At 25.0% G+C, this 13,618-nt stretch overlaps 1 protein-coding gene across 1 annotated transcript in view; it reads left to right on the plus strand.

The window, feature by feature from the left end:
* LOC119681331 (FERM, ARHGEF and pleckstrin domain-containing protein 1) overlaps positions 1 to 8,007 on the plus strand; it is a 75,990-nt gene extending 67,983 nt beyond the window's left edge. The window contains exons 11-15 of the mRNA XM_038094492.1: positions 4,624 to 4,892; positions 4,967 to 5,438; positions 5,508 to 6,020; positions 6,919 to 7,372; positions 7,433 to 8,007. Coding sequence (XP_037950420.1) covers positions 4,624 to 4,892; positions 4,967 to 5,438; positions 5,508 to 6,020; positions 6,919 to 7,372; positions 7,433 to 7,505 — 1,781 coding nt within the window. The 3' untranslated portion in view covers positions 7,506 to 8,007. The remainder of the gene's footprint in view (positions 1 to 4,623; positions 4,893 to 4,966; positions 5,439 to 5,507; positions 6,021 to 6,918; positions 7,373 to 7,432) is intronic.
* The last annotated feature ends 5,611 nt before the right edge of the window (positions 8,008 to 13,618 follow it).

Genomic DNA, 13,618 nt, shown 5'->3' on the forward strand with positions numbered 1-13,618 from the left:
AAAATACAAAATTTAATTCTAAAATTTATATTATAGTTGCGAACTACAAAAATTATATGTGAAAATAAAATAATAAATAAATTCTAAGTTCAAATGTTTTTGTGCCAATGTACAATGTCTTAAAGAGAATGAATAAAGTTAAGAGAAAAATTTCAAAAGTCATTCTCTTAACAGTAATTCTTAACTAAAAATAAGTATTACATATAGAATAATTTGTTGTAATATTCTAAAGCATTTAAATTTATTTCACTTCCATTAGGTTAAAAGAAGTTAAACTATGTAGAATATTAATCATAAAAAATTTAGAAAAAATCATAGAACGATGGCAATCTCTAGTAGAAGAATACATAATAACATAAGATATTAAATTTTTGAATTAATTTATCGACTTGTTTTTTTATTATGATTTCTACATATTTTTTAATCCGGCTATAGGTCACTTTTTGTTAAATAATTCAACGTTTAATTTATTTTTTATATTTTATATTTCGACTCTCATTACCATGATCACGATCTACAAAGATAATTACAACAATTTACAATATTTTAATTATTATTTTAATGATTAATTATGAATACATTGTTTAAATAACAATAATAATTTTATTTACCATAGTTAACTTATTTTATACACAATGCAATATATAATAAACTTTTACCTAAAATAGGGGACATAATTATTTTAAATATAACATCTATAAACATTATTCTTAAAAGATATCTGCTTTTTTTGCTGCCTAATGAGTTTACAATTAGTAGATACAGTGTATCTACCCCTAACTTTAAAATAAAAGTTTTTTTAAATAAATATTTTTCAACATAACAATGTACAACAATGTACAATGTACAATATGTTCAAGTAAACTCTTTAGTATGGTTCTGATTTTCATAATAATCAGCTAAGCAGATAATCAGTTATGTGAATTTTATTGTATTTTTTAAGAATTTTAGCCTCAATTACTCGCGTTTATAACTATTTTGTCATTTTTATGTTTAATTCTCAATCAATTGTGCTAATATCTTTATAGTATGTTCTTATTCTCAAATTCTATTCTTCCCCTATAAAACTTATAAAATCATACACAGTTATATTATAAGTCAGTTCTTTTTGTTTTATCTAGAAAGCTTCTAACTGCAAATGTTAGATTACATATATAATCTTGCAAAGATACATATAACTATTAATTAAGATATTTTTATTTTTACTGGGCCAAAAGCAACTTTATAAGTAATATTTTTATATATTTTTTTATTTTATATGTATTCAAATTCACCTTAAAAGTGTAGTGTCAAAATGTTATTCAACTTAGTGACCAAATAATCTTAGAACATCATGTGGTGACATTGAATATTATAAAACATAACGACTTAAGTTAAGTTTTCTAATTTAAATATTAGCGTAAGAACTTTACTTTTATTAGTTTGATACGAGTATATATAAAAAAATCAAAATTTATTGTTAAAGACTATATTTACAAAATCCAAAAAAAATCAAATCCGTGTTTAGTAAAATTCATACTTGTGCCAATATTCAAGTTATATTTTTTTCATTTCAAGTGTCAAAAAAATGTAATTAATATACGCATTATTATATCAACTTAAAAAAAAGAGCGTAATTTGGTGAATAGTTTAAAAAGGTAAATATTGAATTTATATCCTTTGTTCAAAAAGCGGTGAACTTTTATACTTTGTTTCTTTTAAATGAAAAAAAATTCTTCTAGAATCAGTTAAAGTATATAGCAAGATAATTTTGTTTAAGATAATGGTTGAAAATGTATTAAACCTGCAACATTATTAATTTAAAAATAATTACGTTTAATTAACGCTTAAAAATGAATGAAAAATAAATGTCAAAGAAGTCTTTAAGCTTTTTTGTCATAAAATATTATTTAAATATATTATCTATTAATAATTTAAATTATGCCTGAATACATTTACACCTAATGGTATTCTTTTGTATCCGATGTATGCAACTGAAAAAGATAAAAGATAAGTTAAGAATTCACCAATTATTAAAATTGAACTCACCACTGTACATTTACAATATTTTACTATTCCCCACTTGCCACAAACTGCAGCGGTAATAATACTGCATCAAATAAATATTATTAACGCGAGTCAAAGTCAAATTAAATTAATTTTCGACAAATTTTTTTAATATGTTTATGATTAAAATTGATATAATATTTCTTATTTATACAATGTAAAATTAGGTTAGTCTATGGTTGTTAATGTCATTATTAAAATTGTAATTTTATGTGTCAAATTTAAAAGCGTTAAGCACTTAAGTACAATTAATGTGCTTCTTGTAATTTACGTGTCAATGATTCCAGTTTTTTGAATCTCATTTCGTTTTATAGATTTTTTATTTAAAAAATAAAAATAAAAAAAATTAAATTTTTATTAAAAATTTAAATTTAAACACTTAAATGTTTATAAAGTATTTTTAGGTTATGTTATGCTAAAAAATTTAGGTTTAATATAAAAAATTAAAATTTAAAATCATTTCAAATATATACACAGTTCAAAAAGAAAAAAGAAACTAAAATTCTTTGAAACTCGAAACAATGTTTTAAATTATATGAGAAAATATTTAAATCCAGTACATTTTAAAATCATTTTTAAATATATAATGGTTACTGAAACTTAATAAAATACCAAAAAGCATTAAAAAAAATTAAAGAAGAAATTAAATAAAAAAATTCATTAATCGATTATAAAAATGTATTTTTTGAATTGAATATGAATATGACTACAATTTAATAGAGGTAAGCATATACTGAAAATTTTTATGAACAGAACTAATTAAGAGCATCATTAAGAATTGAAAGAATTGCTATATTACATTCCATTGTACGTGAAAGTGTCTCTGACAGTTGCTGCCATTTACCTTCATTAAAGCGCGGTATAAAAAGCTTTCGAGCTTTTGATCTTTCCAACTTAATTAAGAATAAATTAAGGGAAAAATTATATCAAAAATGTCGAATATAACATTGCAAAATATATGTCTCAAAAGGAAAATGATTGAAATTGAACCTAATTATAATTAGGTCTCTAATAAAATTGAACTCTGACAGCTGCTGCTATTCGCCTTCACTAAAGCAGTTTATTTGTTAATTATAATTACGTCGCTAATGAAGTTGATTCACAGTATAAAGAGCTTTTGTGCTTTCCAACTTAATTAAAAATTAATTAAGGGATATTATATAAAAATATCGAATGTAACATTGCAAAATATGTTTTCCGAAAGGAAAATGTTTAAAATTTGACACATGACCCAAAATTAAATAAACAAAAAACAAACAAGAGATAAGAGTTTCTTGAAATGTTTATTTTTTATAAATAAATATTATACGCAAAACTTTTTGCATTTTCTTCGTTATCTACGATCAATTAATTAATTTTTGCTTACAGCACGAAACTAAATATTATCTGCTAACAATTAAAATGTAAACAAATATAAGCCCTCTTAGAACTTTGACAGGACTTTCTGACACAAAGCTCTCTTACATGCATAAATCAACTAATGCCAATGGAAACGGCCAAATATGATTTGATTTAGCTGCAATGGGAACAGGTATTACATCTTTATATCTTAAAAAGCATCAACAAATCAACTCAACTTATGCCATAAGCAATATTTTTTCTCTGGCAATGCTATTGTGAAATATTGCTCCCGTTTACAGACACTAATCTATTCTTCTGCTTCATAGATCTTAAGATTAATATGCATACATATATTTTAATTATTTGTTATTTGTCGCAAGAAGAAATGATTTAATATATTACTCAATAATTGTTCGTTCTAGTAAAAAAAATATTTTTGCTGGAGCTTAATCTTTTATTTTATATTATTTTAAAAACTTTGTTCATCAAAATACTCTCCTTCAAGAATGATACATTTATTCTAGTGTTACTTTAACTTTTTTTGTAAAACAAAATAGGCCTGATTTTCGACTATTAAGTATTCATTTGAACTACAAACACTTCTCCTCTTAAACAATTTTTGGCACCACAAGTATTTTAATATGTCTGTATCGAATTTCTCATTTATCATATTAATTTTTATTAAATTTAATTTTAAATTTCCATCTTTTGTTTTGCAAAAATTTTTAACCCTAAGCATTAATCACAAGTAAATATTCAAAAATAATGAATTAATCTATCATCAGTCAAAAAAAGCATGGCTAAATGCAAATACCAAAAAGTTATTACTCTTTAAAAATACGTCAACAGAAATACGTCTAATTTTTTTTCTGCAAACCATTAATTTGACTATTGCTTTCCCTTAGATGGTATATTCGCGATTATTTGAAGGCGCACCTTTTAATTACAAAATGCTTTTATAAGCAAAACTTTAAGTATATATCTGCAATTTCTTACCACATTTTTAAAAATGTTCTATCTGCAATCGGCAGGAATCACCAGCAATACAGTCAGCCAGAATAACCTAACCTAATATATGTATATCGTCCAAAAAGGTTACTCAAATATATAAATATAAATGTATATAAATATGTTTTATTTTTCTAAATATCCTAATTATTTTAATAAATATATTATATTCATTTACAGACATATAACATTTATAAACTATATTAAACCGTTTAATATCGATTTTAGATGTATACAATGGCATCAATGGCAATATGTCACTAGATAGGCGCGGCGAAGTAGCAACACCACAAAATCGATACGACTTGACATTGGGCTCAGACAAATCTTCTTCATTGTCTCGTTCCGAAGCTGGTACTTATGACGTCATACAAGCTGAAGTACAACATGCGAAACGCCACGAATTAGCTACAGGAGTTGCGGCTGCCAACCACAATAATAATAATGGGCATGCAATAGGTAATACACAGGATGCAGATGCAGACGCGAAAAAGAGGGTAAATAATATATACAAAAATAAAATAGGTAAACATATGATATAAAAATATTAATGCAATAAATTCCATTACAGAAATGGCCTACAGAAAAATCATATTTCTTAGCAAAAGAGCTGCTAATGACCGAACGCACATACAAAAAAGATTTGGACATTTTAAATCGTGCTTTCCGTCAAGAGTTATCTGCACAGGATATTGAAACCCTACAACCATTATTCGAAATGTTGGATTCGATGGTGCAACATCACAATATCTTCTTGCGTGATATTGAACATCGCATGGTGTTATGGGAAGGCCGCGGCACACTGGAAACTCATCGCATTGGCGATGTTATGATGAAAAATGTAGCTGCATTACCTATTTACGACGAATATGTACAAACTCATATTGACATATTGCATTGCCTTAACGAAATGTTTGAGACCGACAATCGTTTTCAACAAATCTACAAAGATTTTGAACAACAAAAAATATGCTATTTGCCATTAGGTGAACTTTTGCTAAAACCATTGCATCGTATGCTGCATTATCAATTACTTTTAGAACGTACGTTTTTTTTTTATTTTATTAATAAAAGTATATTTTAAAGTTTTAACTCTTACTTTATATTTCAAGGTCTTTGCGATTTTTATACTGAAGAACACACTGACTATGATGATTGTCAAGCTGTTTATCACATATTGATACGCACCACCAAACATATACGTGAGCAATTGCCGGAATCTGAAAATTTTGTGCAACTTTGTGAACTGCAACGTGACATCACCGGTTTTGATAAGTTGGTACAAAACCAACGAAGACTGATACGACAAGGCTGTTTACTAAAACATTCCAAACGTGGTCTACAACAACGCATGTTCTTTTTATTTTCTGATATATTACTTTATGGCATTAAATCACCAATTGATCAAACATTTCGTATATTGGGCCATGTGCCAGTACGTTCTTTGCTAACAGAAAATGCTGAACATAATACGTTTTCAATTTTTGGCGGGCAATGCGCAATTACTGTGAGTGCAGGCACCACAGCTGAGAAGACACTTTGGCTGGCTGAATTATCAAAGGCAGCAGCAGATATTAAAAACAAACCACCAACACAGCTAACACTTACAACTCTTAAAAATTGCAGTGAGTATAAGAAAAACAAAAATTTGCTCATATCTGAATACAATCCCTTATATTAGAAATAGGTTTATAAATACTGTTAAATAAAGTTTATAAATACTGTTCTCCCTGAAGAAAGTAGCAATAAGAAATACTAGAAATGGTTAGGTTTCTTTGTCTAGACCCTACTAATATACTAAACTCTTAAAGTTGCTCAAATATATCTCATTTATAATAAAAATACAACAAAAAAAAATTATTAAATCATTTTGTGTACAACTTGTCAATGCAATGACCTTCCATTAGAACACAGAATACCGATCGAATTATACGTTATAAGGACTTTTATCTGACGGGCTTCAAAACATAAAATTTTGCACAGTTCGGCCTTGGTGGCCTGACAGGTTAAACCTCAAATCAATGCCGTAAGTTCGAAAAGAGCAAAATAAGTCATTATAATACCATGCTGTTACGAATCACTTTTTATAATACGATCTATAATGCACATATGTACCCCGTTTACAGTGCATTAAAGCTATTAATTGTTATATTGGTTTAGTGTGAATGACTTTATTTTAGCGTTGCAATTCTACCATGTATTTACCAAGTTCTAACTAATTTTTTGTTGAAAAAATTGCTGGAAGCATCTAAGAAACTATTTAAACTATACACTCTCATCTTTATTAATAATAATTAGAATTTTAATAAGGTATTATATATGTAGATAGTATTTTAGTTATATTCGTTTCAAATACAATATATATATTTTTTTCAAACACTATTATGTATTTATTTCTTTTTTTGACTGCAAGAAAAGAAAGATGCAATGCCATGTAAGTTTTTATTTATCATATATATATATATGTATAATTAAATAATTCAAATAATTTTATAAGAAAATAAATATATTTTTTTTACTAAGGTTCGTCCGAAGAGGGTCTCGACATGTGCGGTTTAACCAATGGCAACAACAGTGCCACTACAGCACAACTTCAACAGCAACAACAACAAAATGCGCAAAAGAAAGCACCACCATCACGCAGCAATACCGCTCTGCACGTTTGTTGGCATCGTGGCGCAACCGTCGGTTTGGGCGATCATCTTATCTCCGCCGAAAACCAATTATCCGGTTATCTGCTGCGTAAATTTAAAAATAGTTCTGGTTGGCAAAAACTTTGGGTAGTATTTACATCGTTTTGTTTATATTTCTACAAGAGCTATCAGGATGAATTTGCTTTGGCTAGTCTACCATTATTAGGGTATACAGTCGGACCACCTGGTCACCAAGATACGGTACAAAAGGAATTTGTTTTTAAATTATCATTTAAAAACCATGTTTACTTTTTCCGTGCAGAAAGTATACACACATATAATCGGTAATATTCATATATTTAAAAAAGAAATAATTTTTTATTAATAATTTTAATTTTTTATAGTTGGTTAGAAGTCTTACGCAGTACTACACAAACACAAGATTTTAAAAATATCCACACAACTGCCCATCATTAAAATTATCATCAGTTATTAATTATTTGATTTAAATGTATAATATATAATACTAATATATATCTTTATATAATTTTTATATAACCTAAAGTTTTCTCATGTGTCAAACACTTGTGCAATTACGATTTCCATAACAAACACTCCTTTTTGTCAATTTTTACTAAAGTGCCTTCAAGTATTTTTATACACAGCATACATACTTTTAATAACTTAATTACTTTTTCGAAACGTATACAACTTTTTTATATATAATAGGTAGGTAGATCTAGAAACGAGTCTATGATAGAATCCACGTAGACCTCAAGTCCCTTGAGTAACACTTGTGCTCTTGTTTTAAGATATCCACCTCCTAGGTATTTGGTTTTCTTGCTGAATTCTATAATAGGTGTATTTTTATTACGCTACCTATGTGACTTTGTATTATCTTAAAGAATATTGTAATACTTCCAATATTAGTTTTTGATAGTCAATTGGAAACTGATATCGGGCATATATTAAATGTTACCATAATAAAAATTTAATAATAATAAATAATAAAAATTTGCAATCTATTACGTAAATATAATCCAATAAGTTATGTATTAAAACTTTTAAAAAAGTATTTGTTCTAAAAAACAACAAAAAGACTTAAGAATTGAAAGCATTAAAAAATATTTTAAAGACATAATCTTGAAATTGTTTGATTCTGTGGTTGTCCATATTAACTGAGCATTATGCACTCTTAAAACAACTCCAATCTATATTTCGTCAAAAAAATCTGCTGGATTCTAAAAAATACTATTATAAATTAACTTGAATGATCAAATAGTAAGGGCGTGTTATAACTATAAAGTGTCTCGACAAGTCATGAGTAAAATTGTTGTTGTTTTTAAAGAAAATTATTAAGTTGAGAGTAAGAGAAAAAACAATATGTCGGTTGAAAATTCGACATGAGACCCGAACTTTTTGTGCCTCAGCACTTAAGTAAAGCAGTGTTGTTTAGTAATAAATTTCAGAATTTGAGGCTTTTTAGGAGCAAATTACTACAATTTTATTACGATTTAGAGAAAAAATGGCAGTAAGCAACACAGACTATTTTATAAACCGCTAATAATGTAATTATTACACTCTCCGATTTTAAGGAAAGTAATGTTAACAATTATTATAAGAAAATATAATAATAAATTACCATTACAGCCTCAATGATTTTTTCTTAGTGGTTATATTTGGTGGCAAATTGAAAGTGAGCATATCTACATTTTCTTTTCAGTGTCTGAATTGAAAAGAAAATACCAAAATATTGTAAAAATTTGAAATATGCAATACTAATGTGACACCAATGGTTTGCCGTGCCTGAGACACTCTACATAACATGGCCCTAGATAAAATTACTTCAGACACTAATTTGCGTTTTATCAATCATTAGAAATAATATACGTATATAAATATCAATATATATATGAATTAATTAATTCAAGTTCCAGTTGTATTTAAAAAAAGTTTTTATTAAACGGATAGAGTTTATATCTAACCGTGTGGTAACCGTACAAAGATCATACAAAAATTCTAAAATTAAGTGAGCAATGCTCCTACTTTTATATTCAAATAGCCTGAGCTTGCAAATAAAGCTTTTTACTCAAAGCTTGCTCAAGTCATAATTTTAAACCTATCATATTCTCTTTTATTTTCTCTTACACTTAATTTTCTATTTTATACTTAACCCTACAAAGTGAGAGCGTGCGATAACATATGTATTAAATTCAATTAAAATGAAAATTTTAAATACGTAATATACTATCGCATTTTTAGCTTTAAAGCTAAAACATGTAACATGGAATTATTGAATATCATCCTTGATTAATCTTTAAATTTTTTTTAGTGTTGCGATTCCTCATCCATAATAACTTCCCATCCCTAATCTAGTTGCTTAGGCAACATAATAACATCAATTAAATCCAGACTACTTGATTATTTTTAGTTGACTTTCTGCTAATAACGTATTCATTTATCAAAATCTATCTGTTTGTATAATTATATATAAAATTAGAATGGTTTTCAAGCTTTTTGAAAACCTTTCTTTTCATCAGAGTAGGATATTAAACAACATGAAAAACTTTTTTTTAATAAAAAGTTCGCATAAACCTTTAAAGAAACAAACCCCAAACAACAAAGATTAAATTGATTGAATAACAAAATCATTTTAAGTTTTCGTTTTCTAATTCTGAAAATTTTTCATATATGTACCCTCAGTCTTAATAATAAAATAGTTTTTAAAAATATTACTTAATCATTTAGAATTGCTTCAAGTCATGTATTAAATATATACATATATTCGTTATAGGGAATTTACAAAATATAGAAATTATTAATAACTTTATTGAATATTATAGTAATAGTAATACTTTTATTACTACTGTTTGTATTATGTATTGTAAAAAAGACCATCTTTACTTTTATAACAAGTAATAAATTAGAATTAAGTCGAATGATTTTAGGTGTATTTTAAATTATAATATATATAATTACTAAATTAATATAATTTCCGAAAATTATAATGTTAAAAGTGTTTTTATATTGATTTCTAAAATCATTTTCATATTTTTAATAATAAAATAGACGAAAAACAGTATAATAAACTTGAAAGGAATTGACATTAAAACACTTATAATGGCAATTTATATTCCCAAAAACGTATTGTAAATACTTTGGATATGTGTAACACATAATTTTAAAAATAATTTTTATAATTTGGCTCCTCTTATTGTTAGATGATAACAACTAGACTTTCCTTAAATTTTCGCTAGTATTATTTTCAAAAATTTTGTGTATTGTTTTGATGTAAACAAATAAACTATAAAAATTTTTATATACAAATTTTTTTAAAAATATATTTTTAAATAATCAATTTTTGAAACTTAAAATAATTATTATAATATACCATATAAGTCACTGAATGTTATTTATAAGTATTTTATGAATAATACATAAAGTGTAATGTTTTATTATACAATAAAAATATAAATTTCTGTATACGGGTTGAATGTTGGAAAATACCTAAATATAATATTAACAATAAATAGAAAAATATTACAAAACTAATATTTTTCTTATTTAACGATTGACATAATTTATAATAAAAATTAATCTTATAGTCGATTTATTTTAAATTTTTAATTAAAATACAATACATATAAAATGGATGACATTTTAAATTATGTTTTAAATTATAGACTTGAAATGTTTTAGCAACTTTTACTTAAAACATGTATTAAAAGATTTGCTAACATTATATTTTTTTAAAATTCTAATAAATAAAATTCATATATTTAATGCCAAAAAATATCTAATGTGTTTCATAAATAAAACGTAAAACGAAATTTCAGTAAATAGTTGGTTTAAATTTTTATTTCTACATATCACTAATTTCATAATATGTAAAATTTGAGGTACTAAAAAATTTAGTATATATTATTATATATATAATTTATTATATATATATAATATATATTTAGATTTATTATATAAACATTTTAAGTTTACATTTTTACTTTAAACACATCAATTTGAGTGCAATTGATATTTGGCTCTGTATCATTGAACCGGTTAGAACCGGTTAGAAAATTGCTGTTTTCTGATTACTGTTTCAAAATCGTTTAAGTTGTTTGTTCTAAAGTATATCTTTATTATTATAAACGTTGTAACCACATCAGTAAATATACAGCCTAATGCTATCTGTATATGCCTTGATATTGGGTTGAGATGCGAACTCATATTATAAAACCTGCGACAGCTCCAATGTATGAAGTGGATAAATCCATTCTGCTACTAATTCAATAAAAATCGTGGTTGCAAAAAACACAACGTTTATTCCCGCAATCCGACAAGAAGTTTTTGATTTAAATCTAGTTTATGATAATTGTGCCAAAATTAGATAATAAACAAGAAGGTTTTTGATGATAGTCTTATACCTACCCATTTATATGGTATCTTCAAATTAAACAAAACTATTCCGTTGCTCTTTTTTAAGGAACTGAAATAAGACTGAATTGAAAAATGTCACTAATCCACTGCTAAAATTGGTGCCATCTCGTAATCATCAATAGCGCTCCCTAAGAGATCCACTTAAAGCTATTGGCCCATTGTGGAAATCCATAAACTTCATATAAATTTGTGGATTAATTCGACAATACCTATACGTGTTAGATAGACGTGATGGCCCAATGTCTCTAAGCTGAAACCAAAATATCGACGTAGACGCCAGTTTCTATCTAAATTATTTTTTACTTTTACAAGCGATACAATATTTTGCACCATTTCCAAATTATAATATGCACATTCCTCCTCCACTATACAAAAAAATTATAGTGATAATCAACTTGTTTGGTACTCAACTTGTATTCAACTCTCATATGAAAAGTATAAAATCGTTATATAAGTCTATATGAAATATATCCAGATTAATAATTTAAGGAACGTATAAGAAATAAATATTTGTATATTTTTTTTATAATTCTTATAATTTATTAAATTTTTATATAATTTTACAATCATAATATATATAATTCATTTGATTTGTATGGTTTATGTGTATTTATGTGTTTTTATATATTAGAATTATTTTTTAAAATTTTTATTTATCATTAATTTTCCTGCTTACTTATATTTAGTAAATAAAAAAAAATTAATAATGGATAATGTTTTTTATAAACTTCCCAAAAAGGATCAAAAGTTTAAAGGAAACTTAATTTGTTTACTACTTAAAAAGAAAGCATTATTAATTTTATAAATTATATATAAATTTAATTTAATTATAATCAAAAAAATGTTTAAGTAAAATATTAATTGGCGAAAACCTACCTAAATATTGAAGAAAAAAAAATTTAAATAATTATTGATAATAATAAATTTACAAAAAGAACGAATAATATGAATTAATCTTTTTTAAAACAATGCGAGCTATATATATATATATATTATATATATTCTATTTTATGTAATTTTATGGTTTCAATTATATGTTAAAATTCTTGACACTGAGTTATAAACATGCAATAATTTTTTTTTTTATTTTTTTTTGTAGTTTTACTTTAAATGTTAAAACGAGTGCACATAAATTCACATTTTTTATGATTATTGTAACTAATTGTATATTTTATATATATAGCATTCTTTATTTCTATCTTTTATTGCGTACAAATGGTGAATGAGTGGAAGAGTAATAATAATGCAAATAATTTATATTAATTAATATTTTTTCTAAAATTATTTTAAATAATATTGACCCTTACTGGCAAAAACTTTTTTTGTCAATACTATTTTTGAAAAACTGGTGGTGTATGTAAATAAATATAACAATAGCCTATTTACTAGACCCAACTTATAGTAGCCGAAGTACATTGATATTTACTATTAGTTAACAGCATCTCAATAATTCTACAATATATACGGTATTACTCTATACATTCAAATTAAAAAGCAATATCAAGACTTTTTTAGAACACATAAGCTATACAAGCAAGTAGTTAATATTTTTTAGAAAAATAATATTTTTTTATTTAAAATGATAGTATATGATTTAATTGTAAATACCACACACACATTATGGTGTGGCTGATAATTTCGACTCAAATAAAATTTAAAATAAACATTTAAAAGATTTTGAATTGGGCAATACTATATGCTTTACTTCTGAAGCAGTTGCATAATTGCTTAAATAAAGCTCGAAATGTTATATAAGTATGCATATCATTTCTTTTATTTCTAAATCAAGCGTTACTCTGAACCATTTAAACTTATTACTAATTTCACAATTATAATCAGTAGTATAATTAGATATTTCTACATGTTGAAAAGGAAATACATAAAAATTTTTTTTAAATTAATTTATGACTAATAAACGAAATATTAATAAAATAAAAATGTTTACAAATTTTAGAGACATAAAACCGAAAATATTTATGTTTTTTATAGTTTTATTACAAAATTAGCATACTTAAGTGAGGAAAATTTCAAACAATAATTATTGTACTATATTTATAATATATATGTATATTGTGGGATATTAAATGGTATTAGTAATTTTATAATATAATAATAAATATATTAATGTTTAATAATTATATAAAACATTGCATACA

Source organism: Teleopsis dalmanni, chromosome 2 (assembly GCF_002237135.1).
Source record: "Teleopsis dalmanni isolate 2A chromosome 2, ASM223713v2, whole genome shotgun sequence".
NCBI classification, from domain to species: domain Eukaryota; kingdom Metazoa; phylum Arthropoda; class Insecta; order Diptera; family Diopsidae; genus Teleopsis; species Teleopsis dalmanni.